The following is a 22825-nucleotide window of genomic DNA, read 5'->3' on the forward strand; positions in this document are numbered from 1 at the left end:
CCCAAAGAATACAATCAAAATGAATTGTATATTGGGGCAGCTAGCTGGGTCATCGCCAGGCCTGGAGATGAGAGATCTTAGATTCAAATTTGGCTTCACACACTTCTAGCTGTGGGACCCTGGGCAAGTCACTTAACCCCATTGCCTGGCCCTTACCACTCTTTTGCCTTGAAATCAATATGCAATTTTGAGTCTAAGGTAAGGTTTTTTTTAAAAATGAATTGCCTTTGACAAAAATGCACATATTTAAGTGAAATAAAAGACAGCTTTTAAAATGGTAGTTGGAGTATCCCCAGCTAAACTGAGCTGCTTCTTCATGTAGCCTCATTGCTTATGAAAGGCCGGGGAGAGCAATTAAGATCACTTTCAAATATTTATTATTAAAGCCACAATCATTTAAGTAGATAGTCATGTGTTGAAATACACTCTGCTGTGGTTGACCCCAAATCTTTTAAAGGACCAAATAACTGTGCAGAAGCTGACTGAATTGCTCACAAAATTCCTGAACACCCAGCTGAATTCAGTCCTTCAAAGATCCCTTGCTGGCTGGAGCACCCCAGGCCACAGGTCACTCTCGCTGCCTGCCCCAAAGAGTACTAACTACTGCTGGGCACAAGCCAGAGCCCATAAGCCAGCTCTAACAGCTGCAGGCCAAGAGCATTCATGGCGAGAAGGCAGGGGGCAGTCAATAGAGAAGCCTGGGATCTCGTGGCTGCTGCTGCTGGAGTTCCCCGGGGAGTCTATGGACGGGGTTACTGAGTTTCGCCACTGATAGACCCCGGGACACTGGCAGCCAAAGCAATTTAGAAGGGCAGGTTTTCGCTTCTCAATCCCGCCTGTCCTTTTAGGCTTCCGGGTCTGGTTCTGACTAGCTCCGGGTTTTCTTTGGTTTGCTCCGCCTGGGGCGGGTTACTGGACCTATCCGTCACTTCAACCATTTTCCTTAAATTTAAAATAGGAATGCACTTGGCAGTCCTTTGCGTCCCACTAGGTTACTCTGAACACGAGATCAGGAGACGAAGGGAAAGAGCTCGGGAAATCGTAAAGCCCACCGCTGGGAGGGACAGCCGGCCAGGCCCCGGAACACAATCAGGAGGCGCCCCCGAGCCCGAAGCCCCCGAAGTCCGCCCTCGCTGCCGCCAGTGGAGCCAGCCTCCGCCAGCAGAGGGCGCTCTAAGTCCCGCTCTGACTCCGCGTTCTCGCGGGGGCCTCGTGCACGCGGCTCGCGCTGGCGCCCGCCCGGAAGAGACCTGCGGCGTCAGCCGGCACGGGAGGGAGCGGCGTGCACGCGGAGCTGCTGAGCTTCCGAGATCGGGACTGAACTGTAGCATGGAGGGCGAGAGGACGTCAGCGATGCTCTCGGGCTTCGTGTTCGGTTCCCTTGCTTTCCAGCACCTCAACTCCAATGCTGACACGGTGAGGCCGCGAGGGGTCACGGCCGGGGAGTGGGTGGGAGCGAGCGCCTAGCAGGGAAATGGGGAGGCTACGGATATCCCCACTCGGCAAGGGGACCCCCCCCCAGCCCAGGACTCCGCCCCGCCTCACCACCCACATACCTTGTTTAACTGTCCTCCGTTATAATCTATCATCAAAGATTTATGGAGGGCCTACTATGTGCAGGCCCCGTAGTTCCGGGCGGGGGATGGGCGTGCGGGGAAGAGCTGACCTCCATCCCAGCTAGGCCTGGACACCTTGAGCCTCCCTCTTCCCCACCCTACCCCCAGACCCTACTTAGTCGCCGTCCGGGTTACTTAAGTGATCTCAGGCCACCTCCGAATTTCCAATCCCCTGGGCGTTAAACTCTAACGGAAATGGGGGGGGGGGGAGTTTGACCTGCGCAAGGGGAGTCCCCGAGGGCCGTTTACTGCCGTAGAAAACCACATAACATCATTTTTGTTTTATTGCATTTTTATTTATTTTGTTAAATATTTACCAGACACATTAGAATCTGATTCAGGCTGCAGTCGAGAATGTTGTTGATGGTGGCATAGCAGCCTCCAGCCCCCTTCCCGAACGTTTCGTTCGACTTGTAGCTTTATTATTCATGTAACTAATATTTTCTTTCTCCTCCAGTCTCAGAATGGGGGGTAGGGGGGTGGAAAATTAAAAAACAAACAAACCTTGTCAAGTAAAACAAATTTGCATTGGCCGTATCCAGAAATTTATCTCTTGGAATTCAAAGGGTGGAAAGCATACTTCATTATTGGCCCACCTGAATACTAGACATTGCATTATGGAAGATGAAACTTGAATTTAAACATCATTTTTCTTTACAATGTTGTTTTGTATAAAGTATTCACCTGGTTCTACTCATTTCATTCTGTTTCTGTTCATACAGATCTTCCCAAATTTTTCAGAATCTCTACATTCATTTCTTTATTATTTAAAATATTGACTACTGTCTTAAAATCAATACCGGGTATTGGTTTTAAGAGTAGGCAGTGAGAGTTAAGTGACTTGCCCAGAATCACATGGCTAGGAAGTATCTGAAGCCAATTTTGAACCTAGGACCTCCTGGCTCTAAATCCAGTGAGCCTCCTAGCTGCCCCTAATTCATTTCTTACAACAAACAATATTTATATACCATAATTTGTTCAGCCATTCCTGGATTGATGGGCAAACCCCCCCCCCCCCCCCCCCCCAGTTTCTACTTCTTTTCTACTATTAAAAAAAAAAGCTGTATTTCCTTTTTTTTTTTTTTTTTTTTTTTACATCTTTGAGAGTATAGGCTCAAGAGTGGTATCCCAGAGTCACTGGGTATATTTACACAATTTAGTGACTTTGGAGGCATGGTTCTAAATTGCTTTCCATAATAGCTGGACCAATTAATTTCTAGCTCAATATTACATCAGCCCCTCCAATGTTTGTTATTATCCAATTTTATCATCTTTGCCTGTCTGATGAGTGGGAGGTAGACTCTCACTTGCTTTAGTTTGTGTTGCTCATCTTAATGGGAGTATTTTTTTCTTATGGCTGTTGATATCTTGGATTTCTACCTTTGAAAATTACCTCCTCTTATCCCCTGACCTTTTATCAGTTGGGGAATGGCTTTTACCTCACTTTTTCCTTAATCTTTATCTTTAAAAAAGACTTTCTGAACAGCATAATTTTCTTTGTCTACCTAAGAGGTGATTTATTCTTTGAAGTAGCCTGGAGAGTAGAAGTTAGATAGATTGAATTTTTCTTGGCTACCACAGCTTGGTTTGTAAAAGTAATAACTTTTTTTTTTTTATCTTTTTGCCCATCCTGAAATAAAATAAATGCTTTAGTAGGAGTCACCAAGAATAAAACTAGACTAAGAAACTAGCAGTATTGTAAAAAGTCCTAGGTCTTTTATGGGAGTTGAGAGATTACAGACCTAAATGCACTTTTATTTTAAATTTCTAGGAATATGAATACCTCCCTGATTTAAAAAAAAATACTTTTGTGAAAGGAGGGAAAAAAACCCATAAATCCGTCTAAAAGAATTGGCTCCTAAAGCCATCCTTCCTTCAGACAACACATTGTTTCCTATATCACCATTTCTTCCCTTTTTTGAGCTAGATAGATTAATCTCCTAAAATGATGATTTAATACTGTCATACTCACTTCTCTTCTAACTTCGATATTTTTGTCAAGGACACCACGATCTTTCCATTCAACCCAGGTTTGAAACTTAAGAACTATCCTTGACTATTTACTCTTCCTCATCCCTAAAATTTGATCTTTTGATCAGTTTTGTGAGAGATGATGTGGATGTAGAACCGAATTATAACAACCAATTCTAACTGGTCCAAGAGAAGATCCTTTACATTGGAGAGGTGGGAGAACTGTGGGTTTGGAATGATGTGTATGTGTCAGGTATAGTTGCCAACCCAGTTGTAACTTTATCGCAGGAAGCTCACTAGGGAGAAGAGTGTGAAAAATGACTGATTTAAAAATAAGAGATATAAAATTTTTTTCTTCATGGAACCCTCACACCACTTACCCTGCCTCACAAGTTCAAGATATGAGACATCTTTTCTAGAATTTTAAAGAATTAGTAACCTCGATCCCACCTTCCTTTTCAGATTTATTACACATTACTCCCCTTCACGCAAACTGTTTTCAGCCAAACTATCTTGCTGTTCCTCTAAATATTTTATCTCCTGTCTTTGTATGTGGAATTCACTCTTTCCCTTCCTTGCCTCTAGTGACCTTTCAAAGCTGGGTTTAATCACCACCTCCTACATGAGGCCTTTCTTAATCCCTCCAGCTGCTAGTTCTCCCTCCTCCAGGGTTTCAATTTTATTTACCTTGTATTTTCTCTTTAAACACATGGACAAGATTTTGGAGTTGGTGCTTAATAACTACTCACTGACTGTGATATGCCTCAACAACTTTCCGTTAATTTTCATTATGCAGAGAATTAAAGCCCCAACTTCTTTCAGCATTCTGGTCTCTCCATACTTTAAGCTTACCCTAATTTATATGTCAGGAACCCTCCAGCCAGACTAGGTATATTACTGTCTTCCAAGCCTGACATACTCATTCTGGATTCCAAACTTTAACACAGTTTCTCCTACTAAAAATCCCTCCCTCTCCCCCTCCTACCCCCCACTAGATTTCTGAACTCCTTGAGAGCAGACTTGGTTTGTTTGTTTTTAATTTTTCTTTATATCCTCAACACTTAGCCTGACATATAATAGACATGCCTTTTGATGCCCTGATAAATTGCTAGTTGACTGACTAAATCCTGCCTTCAGGGTTCAGTTTATTATCCTTCATTCAATAAGCATTAAGAGCTTACAATGTACAGGCACTAGGCTAAGTGTTGGATAGTTGTAAAGACCACAAAAAAGCTCCTACCTTCAAAGAACTTTTTCTTTTGGGGTATGAAATATATAAACAAATCCACTGATAATTTGAGGAGAAAGGGAATGGTAACAACAGGGGAATTGGGAAAGGGTTTACCAATCAAATGGCCCCTTAGTTGAATATGGAAGGAAGGCAAGCATTCTAAAAGGCATACAGAATAGCTTGCTCATAGGCATGCAGGTAAGAGATGGGACATTAAGTTCAGGGAACAAAGAAGAGGCCATTTAGGCTGATCCATAAATGTATGTGGCATAAATCTAGGATGTTAACCTGGAGCCAAACTGAAGAGTTTCAAATGTCAAGTGAATTTTGAAAACCATTAGAGATATTTGATCAGGGAATAGCATGATTAGATTTGTGATTTGGGAAAGTTTTGGGGGCAGCTGTGGAGAAGGGGTTGGGGGAAAAAATGAACAAAGCAAAGACAAGGCAGAATAAGTGATGCAATAGTCCATGCAGCAAGGTAACAGATCCAAAATAGAGGAAGGACCACTTGAGAGGAAAAAAGGATTATGTATGCATAAGAAAGATATCCAATAAAACTGAAAAGGCTGGGCAATGGGTTAGAGATTCAAAGGGTAGCAGAGAGTCATCAAGGAATCCCAAGTTTCAAGCTAGGCTGAAAGGAAGATTTGTGGAGTACCCTCAACAGGAATAGGGAAGTTTGGAGAAAAGGTTAGTTAAAGGGAAGATAGCAAGGTTTGTTTTGGATGTATTGAGCTTCAGTTGTCCACAAAAGCAGTTAGTGATATGGGACTAGTGTTCAAAAGAAAGATTAGGACAATATGTGCATCTACTCATAAATTGCCAGTATAAAAATAATGTTTGAACCTATGGGAACTAATGAAATTACAGAGAACAGAAGGCTAAGGACCACACTTTGGGGCATGAGATGGATATCACAACTTTTATACATTGATTCAGTGTTGTCTTCCATTGCTTAACTAATTCATGCCTTAAACTAGTCCAAGTGAGTTGCTCTTTTAAATTCTTTTTAGTATCTAGCATGTTGTAGATGCCCAGATTTGGAATGAATTAATGAGTAAAGACATAGTAAATATTATCTTTCTTCATATATTGCTTCTTTTTTGTACCCCTGTAGGAAGGTTTTCTCCTTGGAGAAGTGAAAGGTGAAGCCAAGAACAGCATTACAGACTCTCAGTTGAATGATGTTGAAGTTGTTTATACAATTGGTGAGTTTATACTATGTACTATCTATGCATTAGACTCGGAATGATCAGGATAAAGACTCTTAAAATATTATAAAAATAAAATTTTAAAAACTTTAAATTGGAGATTACAGAGAAAAGTATTATTTTGTCTAAAAGTATTAGGTAGAGCTTTGCTCAGGACAAGGGAACAGAAATTTATTTAAATGGAATTTCTTTTTTCTAATTCTTCCTGGGCTTTATTAGTAATAGTAATGGTAATGATTTATGTGGGTTTATTTTATATTCTATAACTTTGTAGAAGTCATTAGTGGTTTCAGTTAATTAATTAGTTGACTCCCTACTGTTCTTTAAGTAAAGTGTTACATGATTTGCAAAAGGTAATAATTTCCTTTGCTTTTTTACTGTGCTTATTACTTTCTTTTACCTGTCTTATTGCTAGAGCTAGCATTTCTAGTACTCTATCAAATAGTGGACCTCCTTGATTTACTCCTGATTTTATGAGAAAGAGCTTCAGTTTATCTCCATAATGCTAGCTCTTGGTTTTAGATATTTATATTAAGATAAGATCTAGCTATTCCTATATTTTAGTGCATTTAACAGAAATGGATGTTTTATCTTTTCAAAAAGTTTTTTCTCTGCGTATTGTATATAGTAATATGATTTTTTGTTGGTGTTACTCTCAGCAGTTATATTTATAAATTTTGAATCAGTCCTGCAGTCCTGGTATAAATCCTGGTCAGAGCTTTTGTGATATGTTGCTGAAGTCTCATTGTTCTTATTTTATTTAAAAATTTTGCATCTTTGTTCTCATGATATTTTCTTTTTATGCTTTGACTCTCCCTTATTAAGGTAGCAAGACCATATTTGGATCTTAGAGAAGGAATTCTTTTCCTGTTTTCCTACAGCTTATTTAATATTGGAATTGTTTTTTAAATGTTTGATGGAATTTGCATTTAAATCCATCTGGTCCTATAGGTGGTTTTCTTTTTGAGCTTAATGCCTTATTTAAATTTTTTCTAAAACTAAATACTAGAAGTACTCTATCACTTCTTATGGGCCTTTTATATTTTGATAAATATTCATCTATTTCAATATTAGTTTTATTGGCATGTAATTGGATGAAATAGTTTTCTAATAAGTTACGAATTCACCTTTAAATTTTTTTATTTGTTTTTCTTTTTAATTAAACTAGTAAATGGGTTTATCTATCACCACCACCATCACTCCTCCCCAAAAACCTACATCCTGGTTTTTTTAACTAGCATTAAAAAAAAAAACATCGAGTAGGGTTGTTTTTTTTTTTATTAATTATTTGAATTTTGATAATCTCTTGTTTTGATTTTTAGGATTTCCATTTTGGTGTTTAATTGGGAGTTTTAAATTGGATTATTTTCTTAAAATAACTTAAAATAACTTAAAAGTTGCATGCCCTGTTAGTTGATCTGGTCTTTCTCTCATTTAATGATAAAACTGTTGAGATAGAAATTTTCCTAAAAGAACTACAAATCTCCAAATTTTGGTATGATGTCTCATTGTTGTCATTATTTTAATGAATTGTTGATTGTTTCTGTGATTTGTTCTTTGATTCATTTATTTTTTAGGATGAAGTTATTTAGTCTACAATTAATTTTTAATAAATTCATCAATAGCCTTTTATTTGATGTAAGATTTACTGCATTGTGGTCCTTAAAAGATGTGTGTTTAATATTTCTGCATTTCTGCTTTTTTTATTTTTTAAAAATTAAATAGTACAAGGCTAATTTTTGTAAAAATTCAATGAAACATATATGAGATATATATTTCTTTCTATTCCCATTTAGTAACCTTTAAGTGTATAACATATCTAGCTTTTTAAAAATGTATTCAAGTTTTTGGCTTCTTGTTTATTTTTTGGTTATATTTGTCTAGGTCTGAAAAGGACACATTGAGATCCCCATCTCTTACAGTTTTGTTGTCTATTTCTCCCGTTAGTCCATTTAACTTTCCTGTATTTAAATATTACACCATTTGGTCTTTGTGTTCAGTATTGATAATATTTCACTATCTCTGGTAATGTTTAGCAAAATATTATTTTTCTATTAATCTCTTTTAATCAAGTGAATTTTTACTGTTGCCATGTCTAGGATCCTGATTGTTTCCCTGACCTTTTTTACTTCAACTGATGCAGGGTAGATTTTGCTCCCATTTCTTATTTTAATTCTGTGAATCTTACTTTTTCAAGTGTGTTTCTTATAAACAATATATTATTGAATTTTACTTGTTAATCCATTTTGTTATCCTCTTCATCTTATGAGTGAGTCATCCCATTCACAGTTCTTGTTAATTATATATTTCCTCTCCATCCTATTTACTCATATTTTACCCTGTCTTTGTTTCCTGTTCTCTCCTTTTAAAGAAGGTTGTGCAAGGAGTAAACTCAGTATCAGTGCTATAGGTGCTACAGTCCGCTTCTGTCCTTTTCTCTGTCACTTTTCTCTTTCCCTCCCCAAGAACCCAATCACAGAGTTTTTTTTACCTTTTCCACCCTCTCTAGTTATTTTTAAAAAATCTTCACAAATGTCTTCCCTATTATTTCCTTTCCCCTCCTGTTTCCTTGTTGAGTGAAACTGTCTGTGTTCTTCCCTCCTTTGAGTAGTTCTGATGAAAGTGAGGTTCCCATGTCACCTGTTTGCCCATTCCTCCTTGTTTGTGTAGTATACTTTCCCCGATTCTTTCTTTCCTTGCCCCACTCCCCACCCCACAGTGTATTTTTTCCCTTCCTTTTCCTTTCTTCTTTTAGATCATGTCAAAACTTCTGTCAGTCCCTCTTTCTTATTCTTTCTAAAGAGAAACTTATTATTTATTAGAATTTAAACACTTCATCTTTCTATTTCTCTTGATTTTTCTGTTTATATTTTTAAAATTTCTACTCCTCATTCTTCTTTTCTTCATGAAAGCTTGGTAGTATTCTTTTTCATTAAAAGTCTATGTTTTCCCATTGTATGGGGATCTAATGATTTTACAGTTATTTTATTATGACAAAACAGGTTGCCCGGTTTCAAGAAGAGCCTATGTCCTCTACTTCTGTAAATTGTGGTGATGCTGCTTCCCTTTTAGGGCACAGCAGTGTAGGACAAGCAGTCATCAGCTAGATTAGCTGTAGCCATTTTGTTGGTTATATTTTTGCACTTAGGTTTGCCTGAGCATCATATGTGGATGCTTCTGGGAGAATGGTAGAGCATGGACTATTACGGTTTATTTTTGTACTTCTGCCAATTCCCATCTAAAATCAAATTGCACACAATAAGGTCCTTTTAAATGTTTAGTGAACAAAAATAATCATTTACATATCCCTTTTCCTAAAAAAAGTTGTGTCATGATTAGACCCCTATGACAGGTGGGACTAAACCCACTGTTTTAGTGAAAAAGAAAAATGCATCTTTTGAGGGGGGTGGTAGGTATATAATACACAAACCCAATTAGTGATTTGTAAGTTTGGGGACCCTTTCTCCATGAGGAAATTAATTCTCTACTAATTTGAATCATCAGTGATGCGGCAATTTAGTTTTAGAGTCACTTAGAGCACTGAAAGGTTCAGTGAGTTGCCAAGAATCACATATGCAAAATATGTCTAATCTTGACTTGAATCTAGATTTTATTGACCTTGAGAACAGCCCTCCATGCACTAGGCCAGGCATCAATACATTTAAATTATAAGGCATGTAATTTATTAGTTCTTTATAATTACAAAAATAGTTTCTAAGCATCAATCCATGCTTGAAATTTAATACTTATTTAGCAAACATGGCTATAGAGAATATATACAAGACTTCCCTAATACTAGCAGGTGCTTTGCCAAAATGTGAAATTAGAGTAAGAACATCTTGAAATTCATTAAAGACATAGCAGGCTAGGATTGTGCCTTTGGAAAGGTATTTGTAATCATTAATTTTTTATTTGCTCCTCTTTTCCTTTCAGACATACAAAGGTACATTCCATGCTATCAGCTTTTCAGGTAAGTATTACTATATGTGAGGAATTCTGATTAGTGGTTTGTTATGTCAAGTAAATTAGGATTCATTTATTAAACACCTACTATGGTGTCTACTAGGCACTGGAGATACAAAGATTTAAAAAATGACATTCTCTGCTCTGAAGAAGCTCATGCTCTATATTATAATGAAAAAGATTTTTCTAATTGAAAGCTACTCATTTACTCATTCAAGCTAGTCTGCTTCCTTATAAAACATTCACATTCCCTGTGATATTAGTTTCTTTACTTTTTCAGATCTGCACATTTACCTTTTGAGTCATTCCAGTCACCATTTAACCAGTTTGTTTCAGTAATCCAACTATTTTTTTCTCTCTCTAATTAGTTGTATTACTTAACCATTTTATTTTCTTTAATGGTTGCTCATTTTTTACTTCTTATAATTTTTTCCAATTAATATTATCTTTTCCCCAATTATATGTAAAAATAATTTTTAACATTCAGCTTTTAAATTTTTTAGTTCCAATTTTTCTTCCTCATATTTTCTAAAGCACTATGATTTTGATCTTTCCACCACCCCACACATATAAACCAAATGGAAAACCAGCTTTGTTGCTTTATAGTTAGAAACTTTTTTTGTGGCATCTTTCTGTAAGGAATAATTTATGCCCTTGACAGGAGAATAACTTTCATAGTATTAGAATATATTTGTTGAGAAAATTTGAATCTATATGGACTGTCATTAAGTGCAAGCCCACAAATATATCTTAATTTACTATTTCTAGAGCAGTTGTAAAAAATAGCTGTATAGCTCTGAGGATCTCAAAGAGGAAGAATACAGAATGACCACTTTTATGGTGAAACTAAGTCCCTGATGGAGACAGCCCTGGCAGACTATTGCAAAAGAAAGGATTAAAGGGTTAGCGAGGTGACTCAGTGGATTGAGAGTCAGTCAGGAGGATCTGATCTGGTATCAGATATTGACTGTGTGACCCTGGGCAAGTCACTTAACCCCAGTTGCCTAGCCCTTACTGCACTTCTGCCTTGGAATACTTGGTATCTATTTCAAGATAGAAGAGTAAAAAGAAAAGATGAAGTATGGTATGGCAGGAAAAGGAATTTTAGGAGATTCTTAGAAGTCTCTTGAATACAACTGTAGGGGCCATAAATAGTATTTGTGGAAAGTGAGAAAGAGTGACATGCATTTATATGCTAAAGTCCAGGTCTTTGCATGTTTACCACCTCCCACCTTGGAATGTGAGCTCTGAGTTCCTTGAGAGTAGAGACTGTATTTTCCCTTTCTTTGTATTCTCAGGCTGAGTGCAATGCCTGGTACAAGGTAAGCTCTCAGTAAAGGCTTGCTTACTATAGACTGACCCAAAATCAAGTCCTTTTGTTTCTTCAAGGACTTAAGACAACATACTATTTACAAATGAGATATATACTGAGTAAATTGGAAATACACAACAAATGGCTTGCTTTAGAAGACTGGGACTCTAGTAGCACTTGAAAGAAGCCAGGAGACACAGAGGAGAAAGAACATTCTATGCATGGGATGGGGGTGGGGGAGGAGCCATTGAAAATGCCTATAATTGGAAGATGGAATTGGGGACTGGGGGGAGTACAGTGCTCTGTAAAGTATAAGAAGATGGAAAATGGCCTTGGGGTCAGCCTTTAGAGGGTTTGAACACCAAACAGATGATTTTATAGATCCTGGCAGTGATAGGGAGTATTGAGGAGATAGGCTGAGATGGTCAGACCTTATATCAGGCACACCAAGCAGCAGGCTATTTCAGGTGTGAGGTGATGACAACCTGCACCAGATGGGTGGCAGTATCAGAGAAACAGGTGAATTTGAGAGATGTTCTAAAGTATAAATATTAAAAATGATAAAGGCTGATATAATAATATAAATTAGTAATTTAATTAAAGCCATGCTGATAGATAAAATCATTAGACCATGCGCTTGTAAGCATTCAAAACTACCGCCTCCATTACTGTCTCCTGTTTGCTAGCCAAGGGCCTACTCGCAAAAGAGGCCACTCCCTCCTAACCCAGGAGATTTTAAACCCTCTCTGCGTCGACGTAGACCTCCCTATGCCCCAAAGACCCGGAAACGGAAACAGCTGGATCACGGGAAATGTAGTTTTGATACATTTCCCATGTCCATAGAAATATATACACTTCTAGATGGCTTTTCCCAATTTTCACTTTTACAATTCCCCGTGAGGTCCGGCAAAAAAAAGGTTAGTCCTTTTTTCTTCGCTGGACCTGTAAAAATAAACAACTTCTAAATTTTTCAGGAAATTGGGGATAAAAGAAATAGATGAACAAATGGTTAAATTAGCCGCATTGACAAAAAACCAATTTGGGGGCTGTCCCCCACTGGCATAACAGTGTACAATTAAAACAATACATACAACTCAATTTCAACTCCCCATAGTTCAATCAACTGCACCCCAAAGTTTAAAGTTTGGTCTTCATGGTACAGTGAAGGCTTTTCAGACATCTTCATGTGTCCTCACCAAGCAAGTTTGTCGTATGGATTTTGGGGAGATGGCAAGATCCTTATCTTGAAATTATTCTCAAAAGAATTTAAACTTTACATTATAGATTACAAAACATACATTTTCTTCTAAGATTTATACAATTCAATTCCCCGTGAAATTACTCCTAAAAGAGTTAAATATACATATATTTTTACATTATCGAATTTTAAAAAACTTAACAGATATCCCCGTGAGGTAAAACTTAAACACACCTTTTATTTTTCCTAAAAAAGGGGTACCTCAGGTCAGCTAAGGATGAGTGGCTGAGTCCTGGGGGTTATATGAAGTCAATTGGCAAAATAAAAAGAATAAAATTCAAGAAAAAAGAAGAAAAATTAACTTGTGAAAATGTAATGTGCAAAAATCTAGGGAAAATAAACTTAGACCTTTGAATGAAGGTCTAATTAAAGTGAATTCAGCAGTGTGCAATTACCCATTCAGGGCCAGGACTTAAGGAAAATGTCTCTCTCTGATCTGACTTATCATCAGCTTTTTAGGGAAGTGAGCCAAATAAATAACCAATCTTAGGTGCTTTCTAGGAATCTAAGTCGAGGGGACCCACGTCCTCTAAAGTTTTAGAAAAGACTGGGACTCCAGGACTCAAACCCCAATTTCCAAGCCCTAAAGTATTGGCATAGAACTGCAGCAATTATGCAGATCTTAGTCAAGTCTCTGACCATGTGCTTTCTTTAGCATTATTAACGGCTTTCATATTCCCTTCTGGAATCAGAGAGGCATTTAATTCACAGTCCTATAGGCTCAGGTATTTGCTGTAGAATCAGAAAAAGGATAAATAATGATTATATATGTACTTCCAGTACAAGATGATAAAAAGGAAAAATCAATTTCTCTCATTAAAAAATGTTTTAAAAATCAAAAATATATATATAGCTTAGAACTAGAAGGGTTATGTTTCCCAAAAATGAGACTTTCTGTGAGAGAAAGTGGGTTTTACAAAATAGCAGATTCACAATGCACATTCAAATAGAGTACCATTATTCCAATAGCACATTTTAAAACAATAAACAGTGATGTTTAAAATTATATGCTTGTTGCAACTTTTAACCCTTGGCAAATGCTGTTATTGCTTCCATAGAAAAATGTGATATTTAAAAAAGAAACCTTCTGGATAGGAATATACAGGAGCTCCTTGGCTTCCTGTTTTAAAAAAAAATCCTAGGTAGGAATGCTTCTACCCATTTAAGGCAATAATATCTTTTATAATAAAATATATAAGAGCTTTATCCTTTTAAGACAACAATTCTTAAGGATTTAAAGTAAAAGTTAAAAAATATCTCTTGTAAAATTACAAGGTAATATTTAAAGGATGGAAACTTTCAAGGTTCTTTGCCAATTGCCAAGACAGAGTAAATTTTAAAAGACATGTGCTCTATAAGATGTTCATAGGTGGTACATATAACCGCATTGTTTCTGATACAGTAAGCTTTAAGTAAATTAGTAAATATAATATCATAAGCAGAAACTTCATTAGCGTAAAATGATTCAGTGCAACAGGAAAATCAACGAAATAAGCAAGATTAATTTACAAACTAATTAGTAATATACAGTAAGATACAGTATTTTTAAAACAGAAATAAAGCTCATTCAGTTCTGAGGTTTTAAAAGTTCACCCCTGGTTTCAATTTAAGGTTCTTTTGATTGAGTTCTGCTGAGTTTAAGGGTTTTTTTTTTTCCAAGTTCAAAGTTCTGAGCAGTTATTGGGGTGAATATTTCTCCCCTGAGTTCAGTTTTTTAATCACAAGCAAGTCTGAATAAGCCATTCGGCCCCATTAAGGGTAAACGCTAGTTGCTAGGTCCACGTGGTGTCAGGTCATTGTAGAAAATCTCACATGTAGAGCTTGTGTGGGTGGCTAAATTAGGTCTTTAGAGAAACACGTGGAAGGCTAGAATGTAGGGAAAAAGGGGAATATACCCAAATCGTTAGCGGCAGGAACTGAAGCAGTCTCTGGAGGTCGAGATCTCGGCAAGTCAGGACTGGGTTCCTTACCGGAAATCTCAGGTTCTGGAGTGGAAGGTGTAAAAGTGAAATTTGGGAAATGTATCAAACTACATTTCCCGTGGTCCAACAGGTTTCCCTTTCCGGTTTTTGGGCTTGGGAAGGCTTACGTCTTGACGCAGGGAAGGGTTTAAATCTCCTGGGTTAGGAGGGAGTGGGCTCTTTTGCGAGTAGGCCATGGCCAGGAAACAGGAGACAGTAATGGAGGCGGCAGTTTTGAATGCTTACAAGCGCGTGGTCTGATAACTTTATCTATGAACATGGCTTTAATTAAAATACTAATTTATATTATTATACAAGCCTTTATCATTTTTAATATTTATAAAGGATGGCAGCATCAGCAGCATCAGCGAGTCAAGAATGGAGATCAGTGGCAGAGACAGTCTGGCTGGGCTCCGGGATTTTAGTGTAAAGCCAAAAGCCCGAATCGGCTGGCCTGACCTCCCTCCCAAGGTGGCTTGGGCTGGACTGGCCGGCTGAGTCTCACTGGAGGCAAAAACGTGCTCTTGCTTTTAGCAAAAGCATGGCAAGGAAAGCCACTTTCCTTTTTTAAAAAAGTGCTCAAAAGAGCTGAGCCAGATGGCCAAAAAGCAGGCATGGCTATAGTTAGGCTATCTGGAAGATTTAGAGTTCGAATTTCGACCTTCTGGTTCGCCAAATTATAAGTATGAAAAATGATAAAGGCTGATATAATAATATAAATTAGTAATTTAATTAAAGCCATGCTGATAGATAAAATCATTAGACCATGCGCTTGTAAGCATTCAAAACTACCGCCTCCATTACTGTCTCCTGTTTGCTAGCCAAGGGCCTACTCGCAAAAAAGACCACTCCCTCCTAACCCAGGAGATTTTAAACCCTCTCTGCGTCGACGTAGACCTCCCTATGCCCCAAAGACCCGGAAACGGAAACAGCTGGATCACGGGAAATGTAGTTTTGATACATTTCCCATGTCCATAGAAATATATACACTTCTAGATGGCTTTTCCCAATTTTCACTTTTACAAAAGGCAAAATTGACAGGCTTAAGAGAAGGCATTGTGCTAATTTTTAAAATTGCATCCCTTGTGGATTTATTGAATATTCCAATATAAAAGGTTACTTTGGTTCCTGTAAACCACAGAAATTACTCTAGCAAAGCAGAGAATTTATTTAGCCTCTTTGCTATATTGCAGGAAGAGCTCAAGGTGAGCTTTTTACATCTTGAGTTCCATCATCAGTCAGTTATTCTTCCCCAATTCATCAGTAGTGCTTCAAATATTCATCTCAGCTAACCTCAAAACATAAAGACCTCAAACACCAAACCAAAATCATGCAGATAATATATATGCTAACCACAAAATACATGTAAAGAACAAATAAGTGGAACATTGATGACAATAGCCAGTACTGCACTACATCTGTCAGTTGATATGTTAGTTTTGTTAAATTGGGTTTTTTCCCACTTTCTGAAGCCATCCACCAACTCCATGAAGATTCCTAGCGGGTAGGACACTCAGAAAGGGGAACCAAGGACTGAGTGAAAATGGGTTACAGGTTAAGGACTAATGGAAAGAGAACATAAGGGGAGAATAAAGACAGACAGACAAACAAGGTTCTGGCATAAGGTAGTCAAGACAGCGAGTAAGCTCTGGTGGGCAAGAGCTTCTTCCTCAACTGCCATATAGCTACTTTTATTGGGGTTACAACAGTTTGGGGGGAAGGGGAGAGCCAAGTGGTCTGATACATTAACATTATGAGGTAATCATCAGGAGATACCAACTGCCAGATTCTAAGACAATACCCAGATTAGGAGTTCAATATGGTCTAAGGCATCTATGGTTGTTTGATACAGATGTTAAGTGATTATTGTAGGTAAAATAAGGAGACTGAGATAACTGACCAGTCTTCTGGAGTGTAGCCTTAGGGAAGGGCCAGGAATTTGGCATGGTTAAGGTTCAATTTAACTCAAGGTTACAGAAATCAATCATAAGCAATACAAGAGTCAGTTTTTGAGCACTCTTAAAATAATATCAAGATTAATGTATACCTGGATTGCTACACTTTCTATATTCAATTGACAGGGATTTGGGTGGCAGGGGGAATAAGGAGAATGGGATATTAAAACAAGTTATTAGTAATTTTAAAAAACAATTTTAAATTTATAAATAAAATTATTTTAAAATTTTAATAATTTAAAAACAAAATGTTGATTTTTAAAGAAAAGAGTAACAATTAGATTGGGAATTAACTTTATTTGAAAAGTTTTGGAAGATGTTTTTGTGTATATAATTTAGAGGTAATTTGTCATGGAAATGTGTGGTAGGAGCCCATGGAATGATAAGGCATACAGTGTTCCCTCTTAACTTTTGCCCATTGGCCAGCACAAGGCCATAAATACATAGATGCTTTGCATTGAGCTATGTTGGTTAGGACCAATTGCAATATCAAACTGGCATCGAGGGAATTATTTATTAAGGGATCTTATTGAAATAATGTTTTCACATGCCTCTTTTTAGTTTTTATAACTCATCAGGTGAAGTAAATGAGCAGGCACTGAAGAAGGTCATCTCATGCTGCAAAAAGGTATTGCGATTTGCTTCACCTCTGGGACTTGCTCCTTTAATTGTTTACTTTTGGGGCTTCTGACAAGACCAAAGTCACCTTGTCTTTGTACACATGACTTTTAATCTTCATATTCTCCAAAATAGGTGGGAAAAAGAAGAACTGAAAGGCAACAACACAGTATGACCTAGTGTGGCCCTAGGCAAGCCCTAGAGCTTTTTTAAGCCCAAACCTTACTAACCCTATCTAAGGCTGACCTCACAAGGAAACTCATTCCATTTTTGGATAACTGTTAGGAAGCTTTTTTCTTAACTTAATCAACTTGAACTCCTTGCTCCTATTTCCTATTCTTGGAGACCAAGCACAAGTTGGTTCCTTTCTCCACATAACAGCCCTTCATATACTTGAAGATGGTGACTGTGTCCATGCTAAATCTTACCTTCTGGCTAAAGGGCTTAAGTTTCTTCAGATAATCTTCATAGAGCATGAATTCCAGACCCTTCATCATCCTGGTTGCTCCACTCTAGGCTCCTTTCAGCTGATCAATGACTAGTTTCAGAACTGAATAGAATAAGTACTTTTTGGTCTGATCAGGGCAGAGCCTCCCACCTTTCTGCTTCACTAATGTTACATGAATAAACATTTTTGGTTAAATTTTTTTTTTAGTCATAGAGAATTTTGCCTCCCCCCCCCCCCCCCCCCGAAAACCCTTACCTTCCATCCTGGAGTCAATACTGTGTATTGGCTCCAGGGCAGAAGAGTGGTAAGGGCTAGGCAATGGGGGATTAAGTGACTTGTCCAGGGTCACACAGCTAGAAAATGTCTGAGGTCAGATTTGAACCTAGGACCTTTCATCTCTAGGCCTGGCTCTCAATCCACTGCACCACCCCGCTGCCCCCAGGATTTTGCCTTTCAACTTAGATGTGTTACTCCCATCTTTTTAAAATGATGTTATTAATTAAAGGTTCAGGTTTCAGGTCAGAAATAGAAAAATTCTGAATAGGACTTCTTTTTCTCTCTTTAAATTTTTTTTTTGTTAACACTAAGAAATACATAAGAGTGTATTGTAAATAAAAAACAAAATTTACATTTTTAGAATGTACAAAATGTATGTATGTAAATCCTAAATTTGACAGCAATTTTTCAAAATGTTTATATTTTTGGATATTTTATTTATTTCAGTCTCGTGGTCAGTTTTAAAAGATAAGGCATTAAAGTTTGATTTTTTTTTCCCTCTAGAATATAATTGGATGGTACAAATTCAGGCGTAATTCAGATCAAATGATGACATTTCGAGAGAGGATTCTTCATAAAAATTTACAAAAACATCTCTCAAACCAAGGGCTTGTTTTTCTGTTACTAACACCAAGCATAACCACAGAAAGCTGCTCCACTCATAGATTGGATCATGCATTACATAAACCTCAGGAAGGGTAAGTATTTTCACATATTTGGTTTAGGTAGTGATATTCAGGATATGCTGTTGTGATTTTTCAGTGTTTAGTTATTAAATATTTTATACAAATGTATAAGTTGATATAACAACTTTTATTGCGTGAGTTTACGTGAGAGGACCTTTCTCTGTCGTATATCACTAAGTGGAATATAAGGAAAATAAGAATCTTTCCTTCCCTTAGTAGAACTAATAAGGGTAAGTACTACCTCATGTTAAACAGATGTCTTTTCCATGTAGCATTGACTTGATAGCAGGTTTTTTTAAATTATAGAAAATAGCTGTAGCCAAAAAGTTTTATCAGTGAACACCAACATGTCTTTTCATATTTAAAATAACTGATAGTGTCATTGTGGATAAAAGTATTTGTTTATAAATTGGATCAGTTATAGCTGAATGGGGCAAGTAAAGAATGCTTGTCTACTTCATTTATGTAGGGTGTCTTTTGAATGGTAAATTAAAATAAAAGAATACCACTGCTAATTTTTAACCTTGTTATAAATTTCTATGAAAAAATGTTTTTTAGACTTTTCCATAAAATACCTTTAGTGGTGACCAACTTAGGTATGTCAGAGCAGCAGGGATATAAGACTGTGTCAGGTTCCTGTACATCTACTGCCTTTGGCCGAACAGTCCACGCACATAGGTAAGATGGTTCTTCCTCAGACACCTTCCCTTATCTACTTCAGATATACTCATTTTCTAAAAAGTAATTTTTTTGTGTCATTAAATCCAAACTCAAACTAATTTTAAAGCAAAGCCACTATGCATAAAGCTTGACTATAAATTTATGCTCACTTGTAATCAAGTCCTCTTGGCTTGGTAAACCTTTTATTCCTTTTTATTGTCTATCATACCAGTAGAATAATCAAACATATTTAAATGCCTAATTTGTGTCAGGCCCTGCTGGTGATACAGTGAAACAATATCTGCTCTCAATCTTAAATTCCTTTTGTGGGGAAGCAACATATACATAGATGAGAAAATACAAACTATATATACAGTATGCAAAGGATACTTGAAAAGGGGCCTCATGGTTGGATCTGAGGCCTTGCTAGGTGACATAGCTTAACTCCAAAGAGATAGGGCTCCCCATCCTTAACGATTGTGGCCTTGTTGGCAACAAAATCACAGATCTCCCCTCAACACTCTTTTCCTGCTCCTTCTCACAGTTATCCTTAGTGAAACCACCAGGTTTCTCCCCGTCTGGCCTGTTTTCACTTCACTTAATCTCATTTTAATGCCAAATAGACTCACTTTATAGTTATCCTCAAGGCAGTAGGAGCCACTGGAGCTTCTTGAACAGAGAAGTAACATGGTCATACTTGTGGCTTTGAGAATTTCATACATCCCCAAGTAGCTATCCTAAACCTTTTCTTTTTTCTGACTCAGTTCTGCCTTCAAACCCTTTTCTCTGCAAGGGACTTCACTACCTACCACATTGATAAAATGGAGCCCATTCAATATGAGCTTCCTGGTCTTCATTTTTTTCCCCTTTAGTCAGAATTCCAATAAGTTTCCAATCTAACTCTACCCCCCAATTCCTCAAGGACCTTGTTCCATCACTGATTACCTCTACTTTATAAAAATTCACTCTCTACTAGCTCATATTTTCCTTGCGGATTTATCTCATCCTAAAAAAAATTCTACTTTTGACCCTACAGCAGCCCCCTCCTTCTGCTTAAAAAAAAAATAGCACTCTACCTCCTTACTACCACCTCATAGAATCAAGGGCCCTATATCACCCCAAGTCAAATTTTCATTTGATAAACTATAAACATCATTTTGAAATATATATATGTGTGTGTGTGTGCACAAGGAAATTTTTTTCACCAATAGGTCAGAATTTTTTAATGAAGATGGAACTTTAAAAGAGGTACAGAAGATAAGTGAACTGTATGGCACTATACAGGAAGAATTAAAGGTAATTATGCAAACCTTTGAAGAGTCTGTTAGATTTAGAAATCACATCAGCTCTGCATTTTTAGGATTTCTTTAAATTCACAGATTTTGCCTAATGATAATATTGTCTAACAAAAAAGACACTATTAAAAAAAGTTGTCATTTCCATACATTGAAGTTTGTTTTGTTTTCATCAGAAAGTTTATTTTAATAAATTTCCTCAACCTATCAATGAATTATGGTAGTTTTTTTGTTGTTGTTGCATTAAGCTCTTCAACTCAATTTTAACCATATTGTTGGTTAGGTAAAGAAAAAAAGTTCCTTTGCAGAAATGCAATAGTTATTATGTAATACAATTCAGGAACTGGTTAAAATTTGTGATGTTGCTCTATTCTGCACAATAGAATTACATTTAAAAAAATTTCTTACTTTCTATCTTAGAAGCAATAATAAGTATCACTTTCAAGGCAAAAGAGTGGTAAGAGCTAGGTAATGAGGCCATATTCGAAGTCAAGAATCTTTCTCTAGGCCTGTGTCACTATCCATTGAGCCACCTTACTACTCCTAGAATTCCTTTTACTTAACTATATATTAACTAATATATTATGAAGGAACGTTGTCTGTATAATAAACTAATTTTCTTTTGTAGGAAATATGCACTCAAGTATTAGACAGTGAGCAATTAGTAGAAAAATTAATGAAGGAGGTAAATAGACTAAAAGAGGAACTTGCAACAAGAAAGAGAGCAAAGACTCTAGTATCAGGTAAAATGAAAAGTTAATATTCTTATACTACTTAACTCATTCCTATACAGCTGCCATTCAGAGGTCTCCATAATCATTTTACTTAGCACTTTCAGATTGATAAAGCTGTAACTTCACAAGCAACCCCTTTGGGTACCTGTTATAACCAGCTATTAAACCAGTATGACGTGTACCATGCTACCATTTACAGAGTTATCAATCTTGTAACTAATCTTAGTTTAACAAGATTGGATGTAATCAGCAATCTCTTGTCATTAGTTCAGAGGATGGGGAGGTTCCTTCAATTCAGATTCATAAAGATTGCCTAATGTTCTAAGAAAAAGTTAGTGTGGATAAAATTTCAAAATTGGACTCAGATCAAATAAGTCATAAAAGGCCCTGTTACACTCCTACATTTCATGTCAATCTGAACACATATATTGAACTTTTACATAATGCTGAGTAATAAATTCCGATATTTGATTTAGCAGTAAGAAGCCGTGACCCAGCAGCAGAAGAGAATGTCCTTCTCTGTCAAGCTTTACGGACATTTTTCCCAAGTCATGGATTTCTTCATTCACGTATTGTCTGTTTAAAAGGGAGGCAGATTTCTAGAAATTGCTGTAACACTGACCATAAGCTCAATCTGGTGAGTGAATTAACTCTGATGCTAGAAAGCCCTGATTTTCCAGAAGAAGATGGAACAAGATGTGGAATTAAGCGTAAACCTCTTGACTTAGAGAACCAAAGACCATTCAAGAAAGCAAGGCCATTACAACATCAGAATCAGTCCCTTAAAAAAGATCATGAAAACAGTGATGAGGAAAAAGTACTGACAAGCAGTATAGAAACAGATGATGATGATGATGATGATAAATTGAAGAGCATCATTAAATATCCAGAGTCACCAACTTTCTGAACCTTTTATACAGTTTTTCTGATTGTCCCTACTGACCAAAAAGCAACAGGGAAAGAAGTTTATTGTTTGAAAATGCAAATTGGATAAGTTAAAATAATTTTCCAAAGTATTGCTTCCTATAAAATATTTCAGAAAACTATTGCTACATTAGGAATGTGGTGATATTTTTGTTAAAATACTCTAGGAGTATGGCAAAAATTACTAGTTATTTTCAAAGTTGTGTTTTAGGAGGTTTGTTTGGTTTTTTGTTTGTGTGTTTTTTTTTTTTTTTGTAAATAAAAGCTTTCACTGACACTATCCACTTTTTAGATGAAATATTTCTGTAAAAAGTCATCCTAAAACCTGAAGCTTTCTTTTTTACTTTGTTCTAAGAAATACAGGCCACACACTAAAAGGTTAAATTTCAAAACAACTACCCAAGTTTTCACTTTATCCATTTTTTTGCCACCAAATCGGCTATCAGTTTGGTATTCCTAAAGCCCAAACTAGTCCCCAGTGAAGAAGTTCTTGTGCCTAACTTTTGTGTCTGTGTATGTATTGTTTCTTCTCTCCGACAAGCACTTTTGGTGGGTATCTTGAGCCCAACAGTGTCTGTCACATAGTAGGTATTTAATAAATGGTTGCTGAAAGAATTAACTGTACTTGTCTACTAAGTCTGTTCTATCGTTTGAACAAATGATGTTTCTCCTCATTTAAAATTCTAAAGGACTTGATTTCACA

General features: G+C 36.9%; 1 protein-coding gene across 2 annotated transcripts; it reads left to right on the forward strand.

Moving 5' to 3' along the window:
• The first annotated feature begins 1329 nt into the window (after positions 1-1329).
• Positions 1330-22746, forward strand: ABRAXAS1 (abraxas 1, BRCA1 A complex subunit). 2 transcript variants are annotated; one of them, XM_044680019.1, is made up of 9 exons: positions 1330-1416; positions 5939-6029; positions 9966-10002; positions 17043-17109; positions 18328-18521; positions 19068-19187; positions 20381-20465; positions 21093-21219; positions 21678-22746. In XM_044680019.1, exons 1-9 carry the CDS (start codon positions 1330-1332, stop codon positions 22103-22105), a joined length of 1236 nt encoding a protein of 411 aa, XP_044535954.1. In that variant the 3' UTR covers positions 22106-22746. The 2 variants fall into 2 exon arrangements, with proteins under 2 accessions (XP_044535954.1, XP_044535952.1); XM_044680017.1 differs by having other exon boundaries at positions 21093-21207; positions 21675-22746.
• Positions 22747-22825: the final 79 nt, after the last annotated feature.

This window comes from Gracilinanus agilis, chromosome 6, assembly GCF_016433145.1.
Source record: "Gracilinanus agilis isolate LMUSP501 chromosome 6, AgileGrace, whole genome shotgun sequence".
Classification (NCBI taxonomy): Eukaryota; Metazoa; Chordata; class Mammalia; order Didelphimorphia; family Didelphidae; genus Gracilinanus; species Gracilinanus agilis.

What these genes read in the sequence shown, in the direction of transcription:
- ABRAXAS1 (XM_044680019.1), top strand. Translation starts at nt 1,330, where the DNA reads ATGGAGGGCGAGAGGACGTCAGCGATGCTCTCGGGCTTCGTGTTCGGT. An exon ending in TGAAGTTGTTTATACAATTG is followed by an intron (nt 6,030 to 9,965) that starts GTGAGTTTATAC and finishes TTTTCCTTTCAG; the next exon opens with ACATACAAAGGTACATTCCA. An exon ending in CGAACAGTCCACGCACATAG is followed by an intron (nt 19,188 to 20,380) that starts GTAAGATGGTTC and finishes TTTCACCAATAG; the next exon opens with GTCAGAATTTTTTAATGAAG.